At 46.8% G+C, this 24,349-nt stretch overlaps 3 protein-coding genes across 3 annotated transcripts; 2 read left to right on the top strand and 1 right to left on the bottom strand.

Moving 5' to 3' along the window:
- Window positions 1–3,460: 3,460 nt before the first annotated feature.
- LOC121619953 (zinc finger protein 2 homolog) lies at window positions 3,461–12,311 on the top strand. Its single transcript, XM_041955900.1, has 5 exons — window positions 3,461–3,862; window positions 4,518–5,555; window positions 5,760–5,913; window positions 6,711–6,934; window positions 9,692–12,311. The coding sequence occupies exons 1-5, from the start codon at window positions 3,784–3,786 to the stop codon at window positions 10,708–10,710; spliced, it is 2,514 nt and encodes an 837-aa protein (XP_041811834.1). The 5' UTR covers window positions 3,461–3,783; the 3' UTR covers window positions 10,711–12,311.
- A 910-nt stretch (window positions 12,312–13,221) lies between these two features.
- On the top strand, window positions 13,222–15,667 carry LOC121619148 (zinc finger protein 184-like). The gene is made up of 2 exons (XM_041954771.1): window positions 13,222–13,669; window positions 14,374–15,667. Exons 1-2 carry the CDS (start codon window positions 13,498–13,500, stop codon window positions 15,279–15,281), a joined length of 1,080 nt encoding a protein of 359 aa, XP_041810705.1. The 5' UTR covers window positions 13,222–13,497; the 3' UTR covers window positions 15,282–15,667.
- Window positions 15,668–20,448: 4,781 nt separating this feature from the next.
- On the bottom strand, window positions 20,449–22,667 carry cart4 (cocaine- and amphetamine-regulated transcript 4). Its single transcript, XM_041954790.1, has 4 exons — window positions 22,558–22,667; window positions 22,307–22,469; window positions 21,852–21,938; window positions 20,449–20,698 (listed from the first exon to the last, which is right to left on the bottom strand). Exons 2-4 carry the CDS (start codon window positions 22,445–22,447, stop codon window positions 20,591–20,593), a joined length of 336 nt encoding a protein of 111 aa, XP_041810724.1. The 5' UTR covers window positions 22,448–22,469; window positions 22,558–22,667; the 3' UTR covers window positions 20,449–20,590.
- Window positions 22,668–24,349: the final 1,682 nt, after the last annotated feature.

Below are 24,349 nucleotides of genomic sequence, written 5' to 3' on the forward strand. Positions count from 1 at the left end.
CAGGTAACCACAGAAACGATCACTCTGTCTGTTGTCATGACGATTGAGACGGAAACTGTAGAAATATTCATGTTGCTGAGACACCGACCAGGAATGTGTGTTTGTACTGACTTCGATGGCCAAGTGTTGAGCCTGGTTCAACTATTCTGCCGGATGTCCCTGTTGTTTCTGCGTCGGCGGACTGAACTAACTGGAATGCACGGGGTGGGGGGGTGGGTTGAGGCTCACCTTGCTCTGAATGCAGCTGGAGGTCGAGGGGACCTGATCTTCTGGGAGGCAGCACTTGCTCTCTTTTTCATACAAAGCTCTGCTAAATACTGACAACCTCTTTCATTAAGAAAATACTTTCCCTCCTACGCCCGACAGTCCTGAAGCTACTAAACAATCTGCTGCTGCACCAAACCCACAACTGACACAGTCTTTCTTCCCACATGGACTTATTTTAAACCTGACTGAGGCTCTCTGCTCTCCTTCCAATCAGCACTGTCATCAGTCTCAGGCTCAGAGGAGTCTTCATCATCTGCTCCATCTGGATCTGAGTTCCTGGCTGGTTCTGGTCCTCCACAGTCCTCTCCGTCAGCTTCTGTTCTCATCTGTTCAGTTTGTCTCTGATGAAGCAGTGAGGACTGAGGTTTGTCTTCATCCTCCTCTTCTTCAGTCTTCACAGGGACAGGACTGAATGTGAACTCCTCCAGACCTCCACTGGTCCACAGTTCCTCCTCTTCCTCTTTAACGTGTGGCGGCTCTGCTGGGTCCTCCTGGTCTGGACTGGATCTCCACTCCTGCTGCTCTTCTTTAATTATCATCTGTTTTTTGCTGTTTGGGGGTAAAGCTGAGACACAAGCACACAGTTATTAACGACACGTATCAAACCATCAATGTGAAGATCACTTGATCTTCAGAAGATATTATTTTAACATTTAAGAGACCCAACAATCATTCATGCTACTGTTTGAGCTGAGGTGAAGGACCAGGATGTTCTCTGGAAAACCATCGGAACGCTGAGCTCCTCAAACACAGACCAGAGTCACAGTCAACGATGAAGATGCTCATCAACTGAGACAAACGGGAGAAACCAGGAACTGCATCCGAAAAGTTGACTTGTCCTCAGTATCATGTGAATGCTCACCTAACATTTAATGTGTGAGAAGGACGACCAATCAGAAGGAGTCTCATGTACTCTGGATCAGACTCGTGCTGCCTGCTGATTGGATCGTTTATCTACGACTGAAGGGATGATCTGCGTTTTTTTCCTACAGCCAATTTAAGAAGTTCTTCATTAAGTTACTATCAGAACAAACATGTTCACCTGCTGAACTCTTCATCACAACGTAAATTTAAATCATCGTTAACGAACCAGTTCTCGTTTCTACGACTCTGACACTTTGTCTCTTTTTTTTTTTCAAACACTGACTCAGATCAGCTGATGGGACGTTCCGTATGTTTACTTTGTATTCAGCTGAATATACGTCAGATCATTACCATGTTATTCACCTTTCACACAGCAGCTCAGCGGTTTAGGAACCAGGACATGAGAATGATTGGCCAGACGTACCGTGATGAACGAAGCAGTGCCATGACGTGTGGTCACTGTCCTCCTCCTGAAAGGCATCATCCTCATCGTTGTCCTCTTCCTCCTCATCATCAAAAACGACAAGCTCGTTGTTAAATAGCTCCTCTTCGTCTTCCTCTTCCTGGGCTGCTTGACACCTGTTCTCCCAATTCCTCTGGCGGACCTGGGCGAGCGCCTCCCGCCCGGCGGCGCAGGGCTGGTCCCCCCCGAAGCAGAGGATGAGGTCGTCTTCGCTCCCGTCAGGTTTCACAGAGAGTCCACAAACTTTGAAAGACTGTTTGATCACATTCTTGTCCAGTTTGTTCCAGGCTGCAACCACCCAGTCCACCAGCAGGCGGCGGGACGGGGGTTTTAAATAACCTCCAGCTGTGTATTCCTTATCTGCACCCCCGGCCATCCACTGATCGTAGGCATCGTGCAGACTCTGCTTGAAGGTCTGGGTCCACATCACATCGGAGGCTTGGACATACTTAGAGCAGCCTCCCGGGATCACCGCTGTCGTGATGTTGTAGCCACGGTTCAGTTCAGCCTTGGTGGCGGCACCAATGTGGCAGTGGTACGAGTCCCACACCAGGAGCCGCGGGGTGAAGCTGACTTTCCCGACCGCAGACTGCAGCCAGTCCGCGGTGAGAGCGTCATTCATCCAGCCGGTCACAGACGTGGCGATCAGTGCACCGGAGGTCTGCTGCTGCGCGGCCTTCACGTCCGCCGCAGCCCCTCTGAAGACAATGTAAGGCTTGAGTTTGCTGCCGTCGGCCTTGGCGGCGAGGACAACGGTGAGGCGGCTTCTCTCGTGTCCCGTGGTTTTCAGAGCCACGCTCTTCACACCCGGTGTATCGACAGTCACGGGGGGAACCACGTCGAACCAAACAGTCGTCTCATCCATTGCAATGATGTCCTTCTCTAAAATCCTTTTAGAACCGACAGCTTTGCCAACGTAGTCAACAAACGCAACGAGTTTCTCAGAGAGCATGTCGGGGTCTTCGTGGGCCACGGCGGGGCGACGTCGCAGTGACAGGTTGCTGCGCTGCAGAAACCTTTGTAGCCAATGTCTGCTGGCCACAAACATCTTGCCCCCGTCACTCACTGAGGGGTAGATCTCCAGAGCTTTCGTCTTGATCACCTCTCCTGACACTGGCTGGTGTTCGTCCCACGCTGAGTAAATCCACTCTGACAGCCGTTTCTCCAGCTCCACGTTGACTTTCTTCCTCCCTCCTCCGGTCAGCCGCGCTCTCCTCTTGTCAGCTAACAGCAGCTCGGCCTTCTGCTTCCTCCAGTACCGGATCCTTTTCGAGTCGACGTTAAAGCGTCTCGCAGCTTCCTCTCCTGAAGTTTCCTCCGCGAACTGCAAAACTCTTTCTTTGAATTTGAAATCGAATTTCCGCCTGGGTGCCATGTTGCTCACTTTAGCCCCGGCCTGTATTAGGGGACACACTTTGCTGGAGAAAATACAGCCCAAGTTTCTAAATGACCAACAGGAAAAAAACGCTTTTAGCAGGACTTAGCGGTGTAAGGATGGTTTAACTAACGTTAGCTTAGCAATGACTCCCTGCAGCGCAGACCTGCTGCTTGCAGCTCCATCAGGTTTAAAACCACATCCAGCAGTTGACGCTGTCCCTCCGCCTCTGGAGAACTAAACTCTGAGTCCGTTCCACCGACGAGTCGACTCCGCTGTCATCGTGTAGCGGGAAATACTCCAGACCGGAAGTAATTGTTTGTTTACGAAGAGTAGTTTCGCTCTTTAGGTGTTCGAAATATTTTTGAAAATGTTTGACTGTCGCAACAATTTAACATTCAACTGCGTTAAATATCAGTTGAAAACAGCACGAACAAATGACGCTGAAAAAAAAATCTCTGACCGGAAGTGACCCCGGAAGCGATTAACTTACTGCGATTGTTTTTAGCAAGATGGCGTCCAGCTGGTTTACGTTGTGAACGAGTCCCGCTGTTGTCTCCAGAGACACGAACAGAGAGTCTGTATGTCCGGATGAATCTGTGTGATTTGACTTTGTGCTGTTCACCTGTTCACCGTGTTTCACCTCTGACTCATCTCCCGCTGCCGACAAAGCCACGGAAGTTAGCTTAGCATGCTAGCTGGAAACAGACTGCCGGGGACGGCAGTGAGCAGCACGGCGCCTGTCAGAGTGAAACGGTCACTCTGGATGGAGAACCAGCAGTGTTTTTAGGGAGTTTCGTGTGATTGTGTCAAAATGTCTAAAGTGCAGATGCTGAGAGCTTTTGTGAAGCAGCGACTAACAGCTGGAGAGCGACTCTACTCTCGACTTTACGGTAACTGACGTGTTGTTATGAGTGTTAATGAATGAGACTGAAGTCAGTACACTTCATGAGTGTTTGACGGATAAACCTGAAAAACGTTTCGAATTTTAAAGTTTGTATGTTTATTCGACATGAAGATGACGGAGCCTTGCTGATGCTGATATCACTTCATCAGTTTGTTGTGTTGGTGTGTTTTATAATAACTATCAACATCATTAATGAACCTGATGTTTTCTAACAGATGATCAGTGCGTATTATAATCCAGATTATAATCCAGATTATAATTCAGATTATAATACAGATTATAATACAGATTATAATCCAGATTATAATTATAATCCAGATTTCAGAATCAACATATCCAGACAGTTTTCATTCCTTTCTGGTGTTTGATGGGGATGTACCAGGTGTTTCCAGGTGTTTTAGAGTCACCTTCAGTGTCTCAGAGGCAGCTGTGTGAGTTAGACTCGACTGAATTAAAGGAAATCTCAAACTCTAAAACGTCAGATTGTGATACATCAGGTGATGCTGACCTGAATGCTACCTGCATGTAGCCTCACACTGTATAAGGAATGAATGGCAGCTGATCTCAGTGTTGTGTTTAGTGGATGTGGACGAACTGGAAAAGTAACATCTCTGACATCTTAATTTCATTATCCTCCACAGACGTCCAGCAGATGTTGGCGAGTCAAGACGAGGATCCTCCTGAGCAGCAGGACTGGAGATCCAGTCTGGACCAGGAGGACCCACCAGAACCGCCACACATTAAAGAGGAACAGGAGGAACTCTGGACCAGTCAGGAGGGAGAGCAGCTGGGAGGTCTGGAGGGGGCTGATATCACCAAGGTCACATTCACTCCTGTCCCTGTGAAGAGTGAAGAAGAGGATGAAGAGAAACCCCAGTACTCACAGCTTCATCAGAGACAAACTGAACAGATGAAAACAGCTGATGGGGAGGACTTTGGAGGACCAGAACCAGCCAGGACCTCAGATCCAGATAGACCTGATACTGATGATAAGACTGAAGACTCCTCTGAGACAGAAGTGAGTGATGAGGATTGGACAGAGTCCAGAGAACCTCAGGCAGGTTTAAACTCTGTGATTAATAACATGAGAAACGCTGACAGAGAATCATTTATCTGCTCTGAATGTGGTAAAACTTTTGGCCACAAGACAAATCTGAAGAGACACATGAGGTGTCACACAGGAGAGAAACCGTTCGGCTGCTCTTTCTGCAGTAAAAGGTTCAACCGGAGGGAGCATTTGACTGCTCACATGAGATGTCATTCAGGAGAGAAACCCTTCAGCTGTTCGGTTTGTAACAGCAGCTTCAGTCACGGCTGGTCGTTGGACAAACACATGAGAGTCCATACCGGAGAGAAACCGTTTGGTTGCTCCCTGTGCAGTAAAAGCTTCAGGCAGCGCTCGGATCTGGTCGCACACTTCAGGATTCACACGGGAGAAAAACCTTTTTGCTGCTCGGTCTGCACCACGAGCTTCACTCAGCGTCACACTTTGGTTCAGCACATGAGGACCCACACCGGACTCAAACCTTTTATCTGCTCAGTTTGCGATAAGAGATTCTCACGAAAAGGACACATGACGAGACACATGACGGCTCACACCGGAGAGAAACCGTTCAGCTGCAGCGTCTGCGGGAAACGCTTCACTTGGCAGTCGCAGTTTAAAAGACACGAGTGTCCTGGTGAGAGCAGCAAATGAGGCCGTGGAGCCCAAATTCAGCACGAAAACAGCTGCAAGAGTTTAACTTCCTGCTTCCAACTCAGACTGTGTGAGAATGTAGAAATGAATAAACGGTCGCTGAGAAATGACTCTGATTTCCTTTGTCTGTGGATCAGATTTGACACGTCTGAAAGAGTTTTTCTGTCTCAGTGTTGATCCCTCACAGTTACTCACTTTTATTACAAACCCTTCGTTCCCGACGTTCTACAACCTGAAAGGCTGAAGATCGTTCAGAAACGTAGAGCATCCTCTGAACCACCTGACTGCATGATGCTTCGACAGAAGGCGAGTGTGTCCGGCAGGCTTCACCTGAACACACCGTCAGCTAGCTGAAGATAACGGACAGGTACACAGAAACACAGAAAGTCTTACAGAATGACATGACGGCGTCTTACCTCTACGCATCCACTGCATCGTTGTTCCTCAGTTGACCCATTTTTAGTGCTGCGTTGTTCTTCAGAGGCCTTTGTGATCATTTCATTTTTTATCTTAAATCTTTAAATAAAAACAGGAAACACAGTTTGATGGAAATGGTTTGGAATCAGGGTTGAACATCGTGTCTCAGAATGTGTGCGAACTTAATCTTCAAGTCTTAAGAAATGTGACCAAGAGCTTTTATTTTCAAGTCTGCATCGGAAGGAAAAATCAAAGAACTTGATTTTATTTTTCACTTCTGGTTTTAGTGGTTTGAGAAACGCTGGTTTAACTGAGGTTTCAGATCAGAGTTCAGTCATTAATTTCTATTAGTTCAAATCTTTCATGATGTTTGATGTCACTTACATTTAAAATGTGTCACATTTGCCTCGTTGCAGGGCGAGATGGTTGAATTATCCATGAGACAGCCCTGCTCCACTGGGATGGAAGCTGGAGACCGTGTGTGTGTGTGTGTGTGTGTTCATATATTTAATAGTTGTGTAATGTGTGTAATGGTTGAAACAGAATTAAAACATTCAGGTCTCAGGCAAGTCATCGTGATACTTTGCTCATTGAGAGCTGAGCCTCTGATCGTCACCTGTCATTATACGGCCTTTATTTTGAAATGTGACCCGGAAGTTATCCTTCGTATTGTAGCGGATGTTGTTCTGTCGATCAGTCGCATCTTCATCAACTCATAAAGAGTGAAGAGGCTCGTTGGCGTCAGTTTGTCCTCCCTGACTGTGAGAAAGATGTCCAGACTTCACAGTCTGAAGCTTTTCGTGAACCAGCGACTAACTGCGGCCGTCGACGAGATCTTCGGACACGTTGAGAGAACAATAACCGAGTATGAAGAGGAGATTGACCGCCGCCATCGGAGGCTGCTGGACGTGGTTCTGACACCTGAACTGAAGCTGCGGAGAGCAGGTTTGTTTTCTGTCTGCTGCCGGAAACACGTTTACTGCCAATGTCACAGGCTCCGTGCTAAGCTAACTGTAGCTAAACGGGCCGTGCACGGGCCGTTAGCCGCAGCTAAGCTAGTTCCTGCTGTAGAGCGGCAGAGAACAGGCCGAGGACCCCCGAGGCTCCGCCGGGTTTAGAGAGTCTGACCTGGACCAGCATCAACACTTTACCGTCAGTTTGTCTCCGGACTGTAGCCTGACTGCTAATGTACAAGTACCCGGAGTACTGCAGTACTGTAGTACAGTCTGACCCAGTACAGGTTCAAGGTACTTTACCTCAGTTATTTCACTTCATGCTACTTTCTGCTTTCTGTCGGAGTAGATTTCGTCCTTTTTCCTCCAAAACGTTTGTCTGACAGCTTTAGTTCATTTGCAGGTTTTGATCATTAACGAGTCGATGATGATCTGTTATTATCTTTATTATTTCACCAGCAGCGAGTAAAAGAGTAGTTAAGTGTTATAATCCAGTGAAGTAAAATCTATTCTGCATATCGACTACTTTGACTTTTGGTACTTTGAGTACGTTTGGAGGCTAAGACTCATATTTCAGTATCATTTTGAATGCAGGACACTGTGCTATTGTTACTTTTACTTTAGTAAAAATACACTAAAGTACTCCTGCCACCACTGATGAAGAACCAGGTAGTTGGTGGCTTGTTGTATTAATAAAAAGCTCCACCTGTCCCACAGAATGCTGATAAATTAGTGAAAAAGGTCTCATTAACATGGCTCAGTAGTGGAGGGGGTCCAGTCCATCCTGACAGTGATCATAGATCAGCCCCCACCCCCTGTCGACAGAGTTCATAGTTCAGCTGTGCTACAGAATCAGATTAATCTGCAGCTCCGTCCTCTCCACCCGTGGACCCTCCATCAAACCTCTGAGCTCAGGCTGATGGTTCCCTGGACCTGACAGCATCGCTGGCTGGACTACAGGAGCTCGTCTGTCAGACTCAGCTGGTTTCTGTTCATCGACCAGCTTAGTGTTTGAGTTTTAGTTCAGATCAGGACTCGTTCATTGGTGCTTGAACTGTGGGTTTTGTTCTGAGCTCTGATGCTGCTTGGTGGAGCTCTGAGAGCTTTTTCTAGTTCAGTATCTAGTTATTATTCTGGATTTGACGTGTTTAACAGTCCGTTCACAGTGATAACCGTTAACTGCTGCAGGGTGTTACAGATACAGAATGTGTCTCTGTGCTCTGGAGCACAATAACTCGAGTAAATGTGGTGTACAGGGGGGGCTCTGACTGCTAATAGAAGCATAAATATCTTATTTAAGTATCATTTTGATGCCCAAAACCCTTTACCAAGAAAAATCAGGAAATGTTAATTAAAAAAGCGGACAGTTCACACACACCCAGTCACACAGCCACGTTAAAGATGAGCCTAGAAGAGCCAGCAGCAGCACCAGCACCAGCAGCAGGACCACCAGCAGCACCAGCACCAGCAGCAGCACCACCACCAGCAGCACCACCACCAGCAGCAGGACCAGCAGCAGCACCACCACCACCAGCAGCAGCAGCACCACCACCAGCAGCAGCAGCAGCAGCACCACCACCAGCAGCACCACCACCACCAGCAGCAGCAGCAGCACCACCACCAGCAGCACCAGCAGCAGCAGCAGCAGCAGCAGCAGCAGCAGCACCACCACCACCACCAGCAGCAGCAGCAGCAGCAGCAGCAGCAGTGGTTGTGAGCAAGGGGTGATTAAACCCCTGAAACTGCATTCAGGAGCTGCACCTTGTCGTTCGAGCCACGATTATCAGGGCGATATTTAAAGCTAAGACCTTTTTTTACATGGAATTCTGACCAACTAGTCTAAGTCTGGCTGTCTGTAGTAGCCGTTGTCCAGTTAACTGTGCAGCTAGCCGACTCTGCTGTGAGCTCAGAGCACCTGGGACGTGTTGGTGTTTAGGTAGCTCAGGAGCTTTGGACCACCGAGATGGGGGTTTTCAGGTTCGGGCTGAGGGACCCAGCAGGGAATGCTGGTGGCATGAGTACTAGAACCGGATTCTTCATCTTTATGCTGGTTGTTCCAACATCAGAATCATTCCTGCTTCAGCTAATATTTATATTTTAAAGGCTCATTGTGACGGTTCTGTATTTTCCTGTTACGTAACACTTAACTTATACAATTCTTCATCAGCCCAGGAACTCGAACCGTTTCCTGACCCCCCAAAATATATATATTTAAATAATTAACATCAGAAACATATGACAGCTAGTTAGTTGGCCAATGGCTTTAGCTAATGACAACTAGTTGAGGTTGAACCTGAAACACAGGTTACATTCATGTCTTGTTCCACCTTCTAACGAGCTCTGTATTAAATTTGTAGTGTAATTAGTAATTAAGTCAAATTTATTTATATTAAAAATATAAAAAATAATACATACAAGACAATAAACTGCAGCTGTCAGATCAACGTACTGACGTTAAGTGTAACGTTGTAAAAATGGAAACCAAAGTGAAGGTAAAGTACCTCAAAAGTACACAGAACTTGAGTAAATGTACTTAGTTACTTTCCACTGCTGCTTGCACACACACGCACACACACCACATCACCCGCCCCCCGACCTGGTTTAAATCAGGAAAGAGGGATCAGGACCTGTGATGAATGTATTTCTCTTGTGAATACGTCACTGACCTCATTAACATAAAATGCTAAATGCTATGTATTTAGCTTGGGCTAGCATGAACTCATGGTCGATGTGTGTCTCTCTGTGTCAGTGTGTCCGACAGACATCCGGCAGGTCTTGGTGAATTGTGAAGAGGCCCCCCCTGAGCAGCATGAGTGGGGTCCAAGGCTGGACCAGGGGGATTCACCAGAGCCCCCACACATTAAAGAGGAACAGGAGGAACTCTGGACCAGCCAGGAAGGACAGCAGCTTCAAGGGCTGGAGGAGGTGAAGGAGGAGGATGGTGATGAAGAGATGGCTCAGTCCTCACAGCTTCATCAGATTCAAAGTGAACCTTTACGCAGCCGTTTGACTGGACAGATGGAAACAGAAGCTGGTGGAGAGGACTGTGGAGGACCAGAACCAGCCAGGACCTCAGATCCAAATAGTTACTTTCAGCCAGTTAGTGACGACAAGGCTTCAAACTCTTCTGAACCCGAGACTGAAGTCAGTGATGATGATTGTAAGGAGAGCAGGGAACCTCAGGCAGGTTCAAAGACTCAGATGGAAATGAATGACGTCCCTGTGAGTGACGTCACATGTAACGCTGTCAAAAAATCATTTATCTGCTGCGAATGTGGTAGAAAATTTGGTCGAAAGGACAGTCTGCGGAGACACACGAGGTTTCACACGGGAGAGAAACCATATAGTTGCTCAGTTTGCGGCAAAAGGTTTTCTCAGAGGCCCAACCTAATCCGGCACATGAGATGTCACTCTGGAGAAAAACCTTTCAGTTGCTCATTTTGTGACACGAGTTTTGCCGTGCGTAGCGCTTTGGTAAACCACATGAGAATCCACACTGGAGAGAAACCCTTCAGCTGCTTGTATTGTGACAAAAGCTTTACACAAAAGGGAGGTCTGAAGAAACACATGACGGTCCACACAGGAGAGAAACCATACAGTTGCCCAGTGTGCGATAAAAGCTTTTCTCAGAAGGCAAACCTGACGTACCACTTCTCAGTGCACACGGGACAGAAACAGTTCAGCTGCAGCGTTTGTGACAAAAGGTTCACCTGGCAGTCGCAGGTCAAAAGTCACAAGTGTGTCGGGGAGAGCAGCAGCAATAACTGAAGCTGCTGATTCAGCCGCAAAGAAAAACTTCCTGCTTTGAATTTTTTACTTCCCACCTCAAAATGTTCAGGTAGTCGAAGTTCTCCATCAGTGCGATGAATTTTCCTCAGCTGAGTTCCAGAGAGGCCACAAATGAGCTCAGTGTAAGTGCTAAGGGAAAGAAGTGGAGGGAGTTTATGGGACTTCAGAAGTACTATTTGATGGGTAACTGATTTGTATAGGAGTACAGTGTGCTTGGATGTAGGCTACCACGCGACCCACAAATGTCGTGCGTCATTATTGATGATCTTCTACCACCTTGGTTTTGCTGCACTGCATGTGTTACAGATTTATCATCTTTTTCAGCCACCCATATGTCAAGAGCAACCATATCTGTCTCCCCAGAACTGGAGCCAACCAGGGGCATGTGTCAGGCTATTGGACTATAGCCACAGGGCTGTTTTTTACTGCCAAAATATTTAATATGTATATGAGCTCATACAACCACTGAATCAAGGGGCAGTATGACCTAAATGTATATCACACCAGTAAAAAAAAGAGTAAGCTTTCCTGTAACAACAAACCAGCTGATGTTGTGTTGCAGAATGAAGTGTGGAGCTAACGTTAGCTCTGGCTATGAGAGACGACAAAAAATGCTACGTGAAGAAGCCGTTTCCCTCAGCCAACCGGCTGCTCTGGTTCTTTAACTGGCTTCAAATGAAGCTGAATGTTCAAACAGTTTCTTGACTGTCCCTCAATATTAAACAGTCCAACATGGCTCCAGTCTGTGAGTCTACAGTGAAGGCTACTAGCCACATTAGCCGTGGAACATGCTAACACAAAATTCGACCAGCAGTAAAACAGCAAAGTAACGTAAACATGTCAAAACTTACAGGTTCTAAGTTTTAAGTTGGTGTCAGTCATCCGTGAGCTTCCGTTTGAAGTCCTGTAACAACTGTTAGCCTAGGAATTTGTTGTGCAAAGTTACGTCACTGGGTCTCCTCTTCCTCAGATGGTGACAGTAGATGAAGACTTTTGTGTTGCTTCTTGCAGCAACAGAGAGAAGAGAAATTGACAGAGAAATTGCTCACTATGTGACCTTCACATCATCATGTTGCTGGACTCGGTGTTACAGTGAAGAAAATAGTTACTGTATGTAACTCCAGTTCTGTGAGTATGTGTGTCGCCCTCTACCTGCGTGTTATTGGCCTGTTCGGTTTCAGGCCTGTACAGCGGGTCTGATTTCATCCTGGTGACAGACGTCACGGCTAATGAATCAATGAATGAATTGATTTCAAGAAAGTTGTGTGTGGATCACTTCCTCTCTTTGGGGCTCATCCCCAGATGTTTCAAATGCCTATACACGCCTCTAAACAATCTTATTTATCAATGATTATTCTGTATTTATCCAGTGTATGTCTTAAAGCTTTCTCTCGCTAGGCCATAATCTCTCATCTGTCTTCTGACTAGAACGTCTGTCCATCTCAGCTGTGGCTGCAGGCAATAATGTTCTAATATTATAAAGTGAAAAGCACTAGAGACTTTTTTAAGAGTTCTACTTATTGTCCGTTAATGTTGGTGAGATATTGGAGATTTATTGGTGAATTAAATGATGACGTCAGTCATGAATTAACTTGTCTGTGTCCCTGTGTCAGTCGCGCAAACGTAAACTTTTTGCTTATTAAAGCGTCACCTTGAGGTCAGTGAGCGTCATCGCGTGTCTCAGGAGTCGGTGGAATTTGCAGCTCGCCTGCTCACTCTTGGTGTTTACTTTGACTTTTGACAGAGAAAAATAATAATAATGAAAAGAAATCATATTTTTTTCTATATTTCTCACGTGAGATTGGGAGTTTGAGTTTGGAAAAAGAAAATGTAGCAAATCACTCACCTTGACATCAGGCTGAATTTGAACAGGTGACCTGACTGTTACAGAGCAGGTGTGTGTAGACCAGCAGACATAGAGGTCACCGACACCAAACACGAGGTGTGACGACGAGGATGATTCTTTTTCAGGATGTGTCATAATGTGTTTTCTGATGAGCACATTGAAAAATAACTTGATTGTTACAGCGCCACCTTGAGGTCAATGAATGTCTTTTTTTTGTGCCTGAGTAGTCGGTGGCATTTGCAACCCACTCACCCATTTTAGAGACATTTGGTCTTTTTGCTGCATGAATGCTTTCGTCGGGGAAAAATAACAATAAGAAGAAAGAATAACGAAAATGCAGATAAGAGTGTCGGCAGCTAGTAACAGAGTTTCACAATACAACACCAGTACCTGTGTGTTTATAACAAAACATCAGATTTTATAAACTCTTCTATGTTTGTGTGTAAAAATATAAATCTAAAGTGACTGAAGCTGAGAGATAAATGTTATGGAGTAAGAAGTAAAATATTTCCCTTAGAGTTATTTATTAATAAGTGACTTGGTTAACGTGTAAACGCGTCAGTGAAATTTTGGAGGTTTTATTTTGACGGGCGACAGGAAGTGGCTCCCGGAAGCGATTAATTTACTGTGATGTTTTTAGCAAGATGGCGTCCTGCTGGTTTATCTTGTGAACGAGTCCCGCTGTTGTCTCCAGAGACACGAACAGAGAGTCTTTATGTCCGCATGAATCTGTGTGGTTGGACTTTGTGCTGTTCACCTGTTCTCCGTGTTTCACCTCTGACTCATCTCCCGCTACCGACAAAGCCACGGAAGTTAGCTTAGCATGCTAGCTGCAAACAGACAGTGAGCAGCACGGCGCCAGTCAGAGTGACCGTTTGGTGGAGAGCCAGCAGTGTTTTGTTTTGTGTGATTGTGTGAAAATGTCTAAAGTCCAAACGCTGAGAGCTTTTGTGAAGCAGCGACTAACTGCGGCTGCTGAAGAGATATTTGAGCAGTTTGAAAGAACGATAGCAGAGTACGAGGAGGAAGTTTGTCGACAACAGAAACTACTGGACGCTGTTTTCAAGCCTGAAGTCCGGTTACACAGAGCAGGTTTGTTGCCTTCACTTCTTCTCTCGGTTTTCTCTGTTTGTTCTGACACCAAGTTTCATCCTCCCTGATTTATTCAAAGCTTGTTTTAGCTTCTAAGAAGACTAAATGCATCTCACAAGAGTGCAAACTGACAAGTACTCTTTTTCAGTTGTACAGAAAATAACCTAAAACAGTAGACTAGTGTGTCCTTCTGAGTGATGACTCTGACCAGCAGGCGTCTCTATCAGTGGTGGGGCGGGCAGTCCTTGTGATAGTTTCAGGGTTCCCCAGAACTCTGTCACTACTGTCCCATAAAGACTATACAAAAACATGACATATACAGTTTCATGGTTCCCTAAAACTCCCGTCTTCCTTCCCTGAACTCACACTAACGGGTCTGAAATCCATATTAATAGATTTGGGTCACATTCGCGTCAGAACAGTCTTAATGTATAAAACGTGTACAGACGTATAGAAGTGTTCAACAACAACAAACATTTTTATTTTTCTGCATTTTGGGTCACTGAAGTAAAAGTCAGGGTGGTTATCCTGCTGTTTGACCCAAACAGTGTGTAAGAATGAACTGTTCTCAGTGCAGAGCCAACCGGCACCCACCAGAGGTGAATAAATACTTTTCTATATTCTATAATATACTAATACACCTCTGCTTGATATGCAATCACAGTTTTCCTCAATGTCTGTTTGTATTTCACTGTTCCCTGCAGACGTCCAGCTGCTGTTGGCGAGGAAAGACGAGGATCCTCCTGAGCAGCAGGACTGGAGATCCAGTCCGGACCAGGAGGACCCAGCTGAGCCCCCACACATTAAAGAGAAACAGGAGGAGCTGTGGACCAGTCAGGAGGGAGAGCAGCTCGGAGGTCTGGAGGAGGCTGATATCGGCAAGTTCACATTCCCTCCTGTCCCTGTGAAGAGTGAAGAAGAGGATGAAGAGGAACCTCCGTCCTCACAGCTTCATCAGACACAAACTGAAGAGGCAGAAGCTGTGGCTGATAGGGAGGACCGTGGAGGACCAGAACCAGCCGGGACCTCAGATCCAGATAGACCTTTACAACCTGACACTGATGACAGGACTGCAGAGCTTTTTGAAGCACAGACTGAAGTCAGTGATGATCAGAGAAAGACCACAGGAGCTCGTGTAGGTTTGAACATTCAGACAAATAATGGATCTGATTGTTGTGAGAAACCATTTTTGTGCTTTGAATGTGGAAAACGATTTAACCGAAAGTCAAATCTGAAGGCACACATGAGGATTCACACGGGAGAGAAACCGTTCGGCTGCTCGGTCTGCGGTCATCGATTCGGCCAGAAGTCACATCTGCAGAACCATTTGAAATGTCACACAGGAGAGAAACCTTACAGCTGTTCACGCTGTAATAAACGTTTTTCCCGGCACGGACACTTACAGATACACATGAGAACCCACACCGGAGAGAAACCCTTCAGCTGCAGCCTCTGTGACCACAGATTCACCTGGCTCTATCAGCTCAAAAACCACAGGTGTGCTGCTGAGTCCTCGCAGCTTCATCGAAGACGAACTGAACGGAGCTCAGATCAGCCTCATCTGGAGTCACATGTACTGACATGTAATGCATTCATTGGACAGTTCTGGTGATGTCATTCAGTTGTTTCAGTCTCGAATTTAGTCGACATTAAACTAAAGTCCAGAAATGGGAAAAACATTCTTTTGCTCAGTTTCAGTTTGTGGCTCAGGATTTGTTCGTTAGCGGATAGCTGGTCAGTTAGCAGATAGCTGGTCAGTTAGCGGATAGCTGGTCAGTTAGTAACTAGCAGTTTGGTTAGCAGTTAGCAGGTTGATTAGCCGATCAGTCGGCAGATTAATTTGATGTTCAGTTTGCTGGATTAGTGGGTCAGTTAACATTTGTGTCAGTCAGCTAGCAGGTAGCTGTTAGCAGATCAGTTAGCTTAGCAGTAACAGTATATATTAGATGGTTTCGCAGGTAACTGCTCTGGTGTATTCTCTCATTGTCTCAGTGCTTGTACCTGTACTCGGGGGGGGGGGGGGGCGTTGTTCCTCATCCATGTGAAATAAAATGAAATCACTAACGACTCAGCAGAGAATCCTGATTTCCATTTGGTTTGTTTGGATAATACCGACTGAAGAAGGAAACCGTTGTTTCCATGGGAACGTCTTGCTGTTTGGTTGCTTTAGTAAACAGTGACGGTGATAATCTACAGAAGTCTCCATGCAGTACTGCAGTACTTTCCTCTGTTCTCAGTCGGCTGTAAAGAAATGAATTCATTGATCAGCAGCTCTGGAGTTATTGTTGTGACAAGACTGAAAGGGGCTCTTTGCAAACTTTCCATCATTATTATGGGATATATTATGTTCTAATGAGGGGTGAAGTGTGACTTAAAACTTTTTATGTTCTAGAGGTTTGTTGTAGTTATTCATCTAATCCAGGAATCCAGTTCAAGAAGCAGACAAATCAATGAGATATTTTAATGTGAATCAGCAAATTCAACAACAATTCCAGCACATTATTGCACAGACCATCCACCTGCACCAGGACCAGGACCAGGACCAGCAGCACCACCACCACCTGCACCAGGACCAGGACCAGGACCACCACCAGGACCAGCACCTGCACCTGCACCAGGACCAGGACCAGGACCAGCAGCACCACCACCACCACCACCTGCACCAGGACCAGGACCACCACCAGGACCAGCACCAGCACCAGGACCAGGACCAGGACGAGGACCACCACCACCACCACCACCACCAGGACCAGGACCAGCAGCACCACCACCACCTGCACCAGGACCAGGACCACCACCAGGACCAGGACCTGCACCAGGACCAGGACCAGCAGCACCACCACCACCTGCACCAGGACCAGGACCACCACCAGGACCACCAGCACCAGGACCAGGACCAGGACCACCACCAGCACCAGGACCAGCACCAGGACCACCACCAGCACCAGGACCAGCACCAGGACCACCACCAGCACCAGCACCAGCACCAGCACCAGCACCAGCACCAGCACCAGCACCAGCACCAGCACAGGTCAGTTAGCAGGTCAGTTGTTTCTTGCAGTTGCTGACTCTTTTTTGTTTTTATTGTATTTTGTCATCTGATGAAGGAAACTTGTATTTTTTTGAATTTATTGGTTCTTCATTGATCGTCCAATCAGGGACGAGCTGTGTCTGATTCAGACGTTTAATTTGAGACGGACGCAGTTTATGGACGAGGATCACAGAGACGGGATGGCATTCAGCTCGCAGCGTCCAGCCGAGAGAGATAAGACAAGCTAATGACAGCAGCTAACACACACACACACACACACACACACACATGCACGCACACCCACACACACACATGCACGCACACACACGCACTCACACAGACACACCCACGCACACACACGCACTCACACAGACACACCCACACCCACACCCACACACACACACACACATGCACGCACGCACACACACACGCACAGGTGGAGGAGGAACAGTACTACAGTAGAAAACAGCTGTGCTGGTGTCTCCATCCGTCACCAGATCATGTCAAAGCAGGATTTTACTGTTGGAGCTGGTTGAGCTTCATTTGAACTAATGATTCTTTTCATTCTGGATCAATCAGCTGATTATTTCCTCCATTAATCGATCGATCGGTTTGGAAACATTGTGAGAAACATAGTGAGAAATGTGGTGACGATGAGGCCAAAGTGACGCCTTCACAGATTTTAGAGACTCTTCGTGTGTTTTGGTAAAAATCTGAATGTGTAAAGTAACTAAAGCTGTCAGATCAATGTAATGGAGTAAAAAGTTCAACATTTCCCTCTGAGAGGTGGAGGAGGAGACAGTGGGATGAAATGGTGAAGTACAAGTACTTCAAAACTGTACTCAAGTGAACGAGTAAAGCTACAATGCTAACTGTCTCATTACATGTGCTCTGTGCGCCCTCTGCTGGACTTATTGTAGCTCAGCAGCATGAACGCTGGATGTTGGTTAATAAAGTTTTTATCATTATGCTTTTTTTTATGAACAGGTGACCTGGTTAACGTGTCAGTAAATGTTGGCAGTGAGCGACATGGCGCCGGTCAGAGCGATGAAGAGCCAGCAGTGTTTTCAGGTCTGGTTCTGGAGAACTTCAGTGGCGAGACAGCACTTGTTAAAGCAGTCTGAAGGACTGAGACAGTGTCATGTTTCTGCTCTGTGTGGTAAAACACTTCAGCCTGAGAGGAATCTGAATACACACACACAGTAAAACCTTTTAGCTGCTCTCTGCGTAGGAAAAGGTTTACTCAGACAGCAGGTCTGGACCTCCAGAAAACTCCCACAGGAGAGAAACCGTTCAGTTGTGGTGCTGAGTCCAAACTGAACGGATGGAAACTGAAGCTGATGGGGAGGACTGCGGAGGACCAGAACCAGCCGGGAGCTCAGATCAGCATCGTCTGAACTTGCACTTTGACCTCACTGCTCCCCCAGTTTGAACTGCTTCTCAGGTTCTGATGGATCAGGAAAAACCAGCAGGCCACTTTGTTGACCCTTCATGAGCAGCATGGGTCCAGCTGGACCCGCTGTCAGCAGGCCCGAGGTTGGTCAACAGGACCAGGAACACCTGGACTGAGTCTTTTTGTGCACATGAGGAGGGAGACAGTGTTCAGTGGACCCCACTCTGCTCGTAGACAGAAACAGACTCTGATCAGCTTCATGGATCCTCTTTTCAACACGAGAGTTCAGATTTATTTTTCTGTCAAACTGCAGTTTGTTAAAACAAATTAAACTGACGAGATGACGAAGAGTTCTTCAACGACTGAAAACACTCATCAACAGACTGAACAGGCAAACAGCTGACTGTCAGCACACACACCTGCTTACTGTGTGTGTGTGTCTGTGTGTGTGTGTGTGTGTGTGTGTATGTGGGCGTGTGTCTGTGTGTGTGTGTGTGTGTGTGCGTGTGTGTGTCTGTGTGTGTGTGTGTGTGTGTGCGTGTGTCTGTGTGTGTGTGTGTGTCTGTGTGTGTGTGTGTTAGCTGCTGTCATTAGCTTGTCTTATCTCTCTCGGCTGGACGCTGCGAGCTGAATGCCATCCCGTCTCTGTGATCCTCGTCGATAAACTGCGTCCGTCTCAAATTAAAGGTCTGAGTCAGACACAGCTCGTCCCTGATTGGACGATCACACTGATGAAAGCAAACAGCTGGAGGTCGGCAGCAGGTAAAGTTTCCTTCATGACAAAATACAGTAAAAACAAGAAGTGAGATCCTAAAAGACAAAGTTCTGTCCTCAGAGTCCAAACAGCCGCTGTCTTTGCTCCAGTGGAGGGAATCGAACCTGCGACCGCTGCTGTCGTCAGCGTCAGGCTGTAATAAAGGTTGGTGAGGAGGCGGCGGCGGGCTGCCGCTGTCCATCTGTTTTAGGAGACTTTGTGTTGAGTGACGAGGCCGCGGGGCCGATCAGCCTCTCCGGGGATCTAATCGGGGACGATTGATCGATCGGGGATGATTGATTACGTCTGTCTGCTCTGTGAAAGATATTTTTAGGTCAGAGTTGTTCCAGGAAAGTGACAGGAAGTCACTTCAGACTTAATGGTGGAATGTAACTGATTACATTTACTCAAGTACTGCACTAAAGTACAAATTTCAGGTATGTGTACTGTAAATAAGTATTTCCATTTGAACTTCTACTCCATTACTGTAGTTACTCTTCAGATTCCTTCCTGTCCAGTGGAAAGCTCGTATCTCCAGATGTGTTGAATGTTTGTGATAAACTGAAGGATGAAGTTTTCCTTCATGTCTTCTTCAGCTAAATAAAGTGTTTAAAAGCCTCTTGGCTCAGCTGAAAATGCATCGTCACAGAGCTGAAAACAGGCTGTTTGTCTGAGATACGAGGTTCTCACAGGACAAACACGTGATGATCTTATAGAATATGAAGCATCGCTGCAGATTAAACCAGCCGACAGGATATAAAGTAGAACAGTGTTAGAAATATTTGAACCTGATGAAAATGCTCCATCTGAGCTGTAACGTACCTTACAGTCCCCTGTGGGGGGCGCTGTAAAGCCTGATTCTAACTGAATGCGTGCCCTGAATCGGGTCTTCTAGGACTCTCTCGGGGGTGGACGTGGTTTTGGAGGAGGTGGCGGTCCACGCTTCAGGGAACCATGTGACGTCTCAGCCTGAACGCTGAGTTCATGACGTGAGTTATGCTACCTTTGTACACATGATGTAGGTTTCTGTCGTTAATCTGCACATTAACGATGTTAACACGAGACTAAAGTCGGACTGAGCTGGTTTTATTTCGTAAGTTTAAATTAGGTGAAGTAGACTGAACACCACACGCTCATCATGACATCAGTTTGTCTGATTCATGTCACGTCTGACAGCACACAGAATATTCTGTCCATGGCTTCCTGTAATCTGTAGATTTGGTGTCACACATACGTCTGGACAGATATCAGAGTGCAGAACATCTGAGTCATTTAAAAGTCGGTTCTGTTCTTCATGTTCTCCAGTGTGCAGGTGTGATGGTCGGTTTAAGAACTGATCAGCAGGTAAAACAACAGTGTGTGAGGCCGTCAGGTATGATTCCAGGCTCTGTCCCTCCAACAAGCTCCACCAATCAGATGCTTCAGATTATAGATGGAGACGAAGAAGGCAAAGACGTGGATGCAGCCTGAGAAGAGGAACTGCCTGACAGACAAAACTCAGGACCAACGTTGCCCTTAAATGACGAGGTCGTCAGAGCCGAGCAGCTTTATGAAGAAACTTTATTTAACAAAAATAAATGAATCTGAAAGACACACACGAAACTTTAAAACAAAGACAGAAACATGCAGAGAGACAGGCAGGTGAGACAGGTGTGTGTGTTCTTCTATCTCTGTCAGGACATTTCTTCTTCTCAGCTTTTAGACGTCACGTCCTCACAGGTGTGGAAGTCAAGGTGTGTGCGTTCAGTAGCAGCGCAGGAAGAAGGTGTTGCAGGCGGTTCCTCGCAGGCAGTCGCACAGGCGGCCGATTCGAGGTCCATGTTTCATCGCACAGCGCTCGCCCACGTCACACTGAAAGAGACAGACAGGTAGAGACGGACAGACAGGTAGAGACAGACAGACAGACGGACAGACAGACGGACAGACAGGTAAAGACAGACGGACAGACAGACGGACAGACAGGTAAAGACAGACGGACAGACAGACGGACAGAGAGACGGACAGACAAGGAGGAGACGGACAGAGAGACAGACAGGTAGAGACAGACAGACAGGTCGAGACAGACAGGTAGAGATGGACAGCAAGGAGGAGACAGACAGACAGACAGAGAGACAGAGTGGCACAGACAGACAGACAGACAGAGTGAGACAGACAGAGAGACAGACAGACAGACAGACAGACAGAGAGACGGACAGACAGACAGAGAGACAGACAGACAGAGAGACAGACAGAGAGACAGAGTGAGACAGACAGACAGACAGAGAGACAGACAGACAGACAGAGAGACAGACAGACATGTTTCAGCTTCAGTAGAAGTTTTCATAGTGATCTGAATGTAAACCTGTAACTAACTGGCGACCTCTAGTGGTCATGTGAGTGAACCTGAACCTGAACCTGAACCTGGTTTGGTCTGGTCTGGTCTGCATCTCCTCAGACGGTACTGCGACACGTTGGCACGGCTGTTAGCGGACAGCGAGCGGTGTGACGATGGAGAGACTTGTCTCTTCTCAGCGTGCGGAGACGCAGAAGGACAGACGCTCTGTTAGAGACAGGCCGCAGGTTCGTGCTTTGAGTTCTGTGACGGAGTGACGACTGTGTCGACCAATGAACAGCCTGCCGTGTTTCTAGCTCCACCTTTAAATTCCTGCTCCGGGTTCTAGGCCCCGAACCTCCACAGAGGACTACCGAGAACGGAATGTTGACGTCATGTGACAGCGTGCTGCATGTGGCGAGGAAGCAGGCGACGGAAACGACTTGTCCAATCACGGTGCAGCAGGTTTGAAACCCAAAGGAAACCAAACGTTCACCACAGAGAGCAGAAAACACACACAGGAATCTGCAGCCGGACACCTGAGCAGGTGTGCACGCTGCCGACGGACCCGACAGATCAGGAGGACCGACCCGATCAGTCCAACACGCGACGACTCACACGAGACGGACGCAACTTCACACGGAAAGGTAGAACAGCTGCTGAGGTGATGACGGCTGTCAGACATGTTCTCACCCGAGGGATGACGGAGGCCTTCTTCTCCACCGAGAGACCGACACCGCTGTCAGCTTCACCCCCCAGGAGACCCTGCAGAGCCTCCGCCTGCACGTGCACACAGACACACACACACACACACACACACACACAGGCACACACACGCACATATCAGATAATATTTAACATTTATCACGTCAGTCAATCATCTGTTTTCACTTCTTAGAAAACATTTCCACCTTAATCAGTTCCATTAAGGTGGAAATGTTTCAGCCTTAATTAGTTTGGGTGTTACCATCGGTTACAGAACACCAATTAACTCCTTTTTCACACAGTTTATTTCAAACATCTTTTCCACCTTAATTACTTCTGATTGAATCATCGTTTACCTTCATCAGTTTACCACCTTAATGACTCAGAAGAGAAACATTTTAAAAACATGATCCAGAGATCCCGGATGAAGACAGATGACTCACCAGCTCCTCGGCCGTGAGCCCGACGACCGGCTGGTCCGGCGGGGACGGCAGACGGCCGTCGGCCGACCTCTGACCCTGACACAGTGATGTCAGCGCAGACAGACAGACGGACAGGTAGAACACGGCTCGCATGCTGTCCATCGCCAGAGCTACCGTTAACGACCTAAAGACATTGATCACAGGAAATGACACATTTCAAACTAAGAGCATTAAAAGTTAAATGAAGTTGAGCTCGACAGACGAGAACTCACGATCGAAGTATTTCTACAAATATTCTGTTTCTTTTCTTCTGTGGTGATTAAATCCAACCACTCGCTCCTCGTGTCTTTCCTCCAGCAGCTTCTTTCTTCGTTGTTTTTCTCTCTCTTTTCTTCTTCCTCTTCCTCTTCCTCCTCCTCACATGTACTCTGTGGTGTACTCCCCCTCCTGTATTTATACCCTCCTCCTCCTGCCGTCAGCTGCTGCCTCACATATTATTCATGTATTCAGCGCGTCAGATGAAACGTGTTTTCCTGTGATCGATGATGCGTCTGTGTGGTTAATATTAAACAGGTCGATGCCAAACGTTCACATGACAACGCCCGGCGACCCGCGTGCTGGGGTGTCGAGGTCAGAGGTCGGACCGTGACTCACAGCTGAAGGTTAGATTAGCCTCACAGGAGCAGAGACGAGCTGCTTCATTATGTCCAATTATCGTCTTTGTTTAACCACATGACAGATTATCTGTTCAGTTTTTGTTCATGTGATCACAAGTTTATAATTTAAAGCTGCTCTAATCATGAATGGATGAACAGACGAGGGCCACTGCCATGGAAACCGCCCGACACAGCAACAAGACATCCTGGGTTTGTTTTGTGTGTTGATTTCCTAAACATGTGAAAGATGTGGATGAATTTTTTAAATCAGATGTTTTTTCATGTGTCGTTGAGCTAAAATACTCGAATCTTTCACGTTAGCTGAAACTCAAACAGATCCTCGTATCGACAGTTCACTAACGACTCCTCAGGAGCTCCGTGAAGATTTCCAGGTGATAACAGCAGCGTGACCTCAGAGGATCAGACCGACTGATGAAGACCGCCTCTCCTCACCTGCTGATTAAAGTCAGAGGTGAGGAGCTCTGAGGATTCATCATCCACCTGAGCTGGGGCAGCGGGTCTGATCTGCCTGCTGACCTCAGATCAGGAAGGTGTTTAATGATGACGCGGGGGGAAACTGTTGGTGCCCTTTTCTTCGTCTGATTTGCATCGCGAGGCGACCTGCCGGCGGAGCGAGTTCAGTCTCTTTCATCTCAACCCTCATTAACGGCTGAATGTCAAACTGCAGCTTCACTGACCACCAAGAAATACAAGTCAAGAAACATTTCCCTCCGAGGTGAGGTGGAGTACAAGCATGAAGTTATAGAAAATACTCAAGTAAAGTACAAGTGCTTGAAAATTGTACTTATATACAGTCCTTGAGTAAATGTACTCAGTTACTTTCCACCGGCAGGGACAGCAGAAGAGACTGAAGGGGAAGGATTTCCATGAATATCGTGGTACCAGCTTGTATTTAACTTTACCTGATCAGTATAAATGTGCTCGTCACTTCTCTCCATATAGAGCCGACAGTCGAGGCTGAAGCTGACGTCACGCAGATGCTGTTTATTCCTCGTCCTCTTCGGTGTCTGCGGCGACCTTTAGAAGAAAAATGATCCTCTGTGGAGGAGAAACAGCAGCTGATGCAGTCAAACAGCTGAAAAACGATGAAGGTTTCAGTGTTTGAACTGAACCTGCAGGCTGGAAACCAACATTTTAAAATTTAGATGTTTAAATGTTCTGTTGATTCGTTTCTGTCGCTCGAAACAAAAAACAATGAGGCAGATTATGAAAAGTGAAACAGGATGAAAAGTCCAGAAACTGAAAACCACTGACAGGTTACAATAACGCTGAAAACACAAGTGTGTGTCTGTTAGTGTGTGTCTGTTAATGTGTGTCTGTTAGTGTGTGTCTGTTAATGTGTGTCTGTTAGTGTGTGTCTGTTAGTGTGTGTCTGTTAGTGTGTGTG

The sequence above is a fragment of the Chelmon rostratus genome, chromosome 16 (assembly GCF_017976325.1).
Source record: "Chelmon rostratus isolate fCheRos1 chromosome 16, fCheRos1.pri, whole genome shotgun sequence".
Classification (NCBI taxonomy): Eukaryota; Metazoa; Chordata; class Actinopteri; order Chaetodontiformes; family Chaetodontidae; genus Chelmon; species Chelmon rostratus.

Coding starts and splice junctions, on each gene's coding strand:
- LOC121619953 (XM_041955900.1), top strand. CDS start 3,784: ATGTCTAAAGTGCAGATGCTGAGAGCTTTTGTGAAGCAGCGACTAACA. Junction 5,556..5,759: donor TAAAAGACACGAGTGTCCTG/GTGAGAGCAGCA, acceptor GATCCCTCACAG/TTACTCACTTTTATTACAAA. Junction 6,935..9,691: donor ACTGAAGCTGCGGAGAGCAG/GTTTGTTTTCTG, acceptor TCTCTGTGTCAG/TGTGTCCGACAGACATCCGG.
- LOC121619148 (XM_041954771.1), top strand. CDS start 13,498: ATGTCTAAAGTCCAAACGCTGAGAGCTTTTGTGAAGCAGCGACTAACT. Junction 13,670..14,373: donor AGTCCGGTTACACAGAGCAG/GTTTGTTGCCTT, acceptor TGTTCCCTGCAG/ACGTCCAGCTGCTGTTGGCG.
- cart4 (XM_041954790.1), bottom strand. CDS start 22,447: ATGGACAGCATGCGAGCCGTGTTCTACCTGTCCGTCTGTCTGTCTGCG. Junction 21,939..22,306: donor GGCTCACGGCCGAGGAGCTG/GTGAGTCATCTG, acceptor GTGCACGTGCAG/GCGGAGGCTCTGCAGGGTCT. Junction 20,699..21,851: donor AGGCCTCCGTCATCCCTCGG/GTGAGAACATGT, acceptor TGTCTCTTTCAG/TGTGACGTGGGCGAGCGCTG.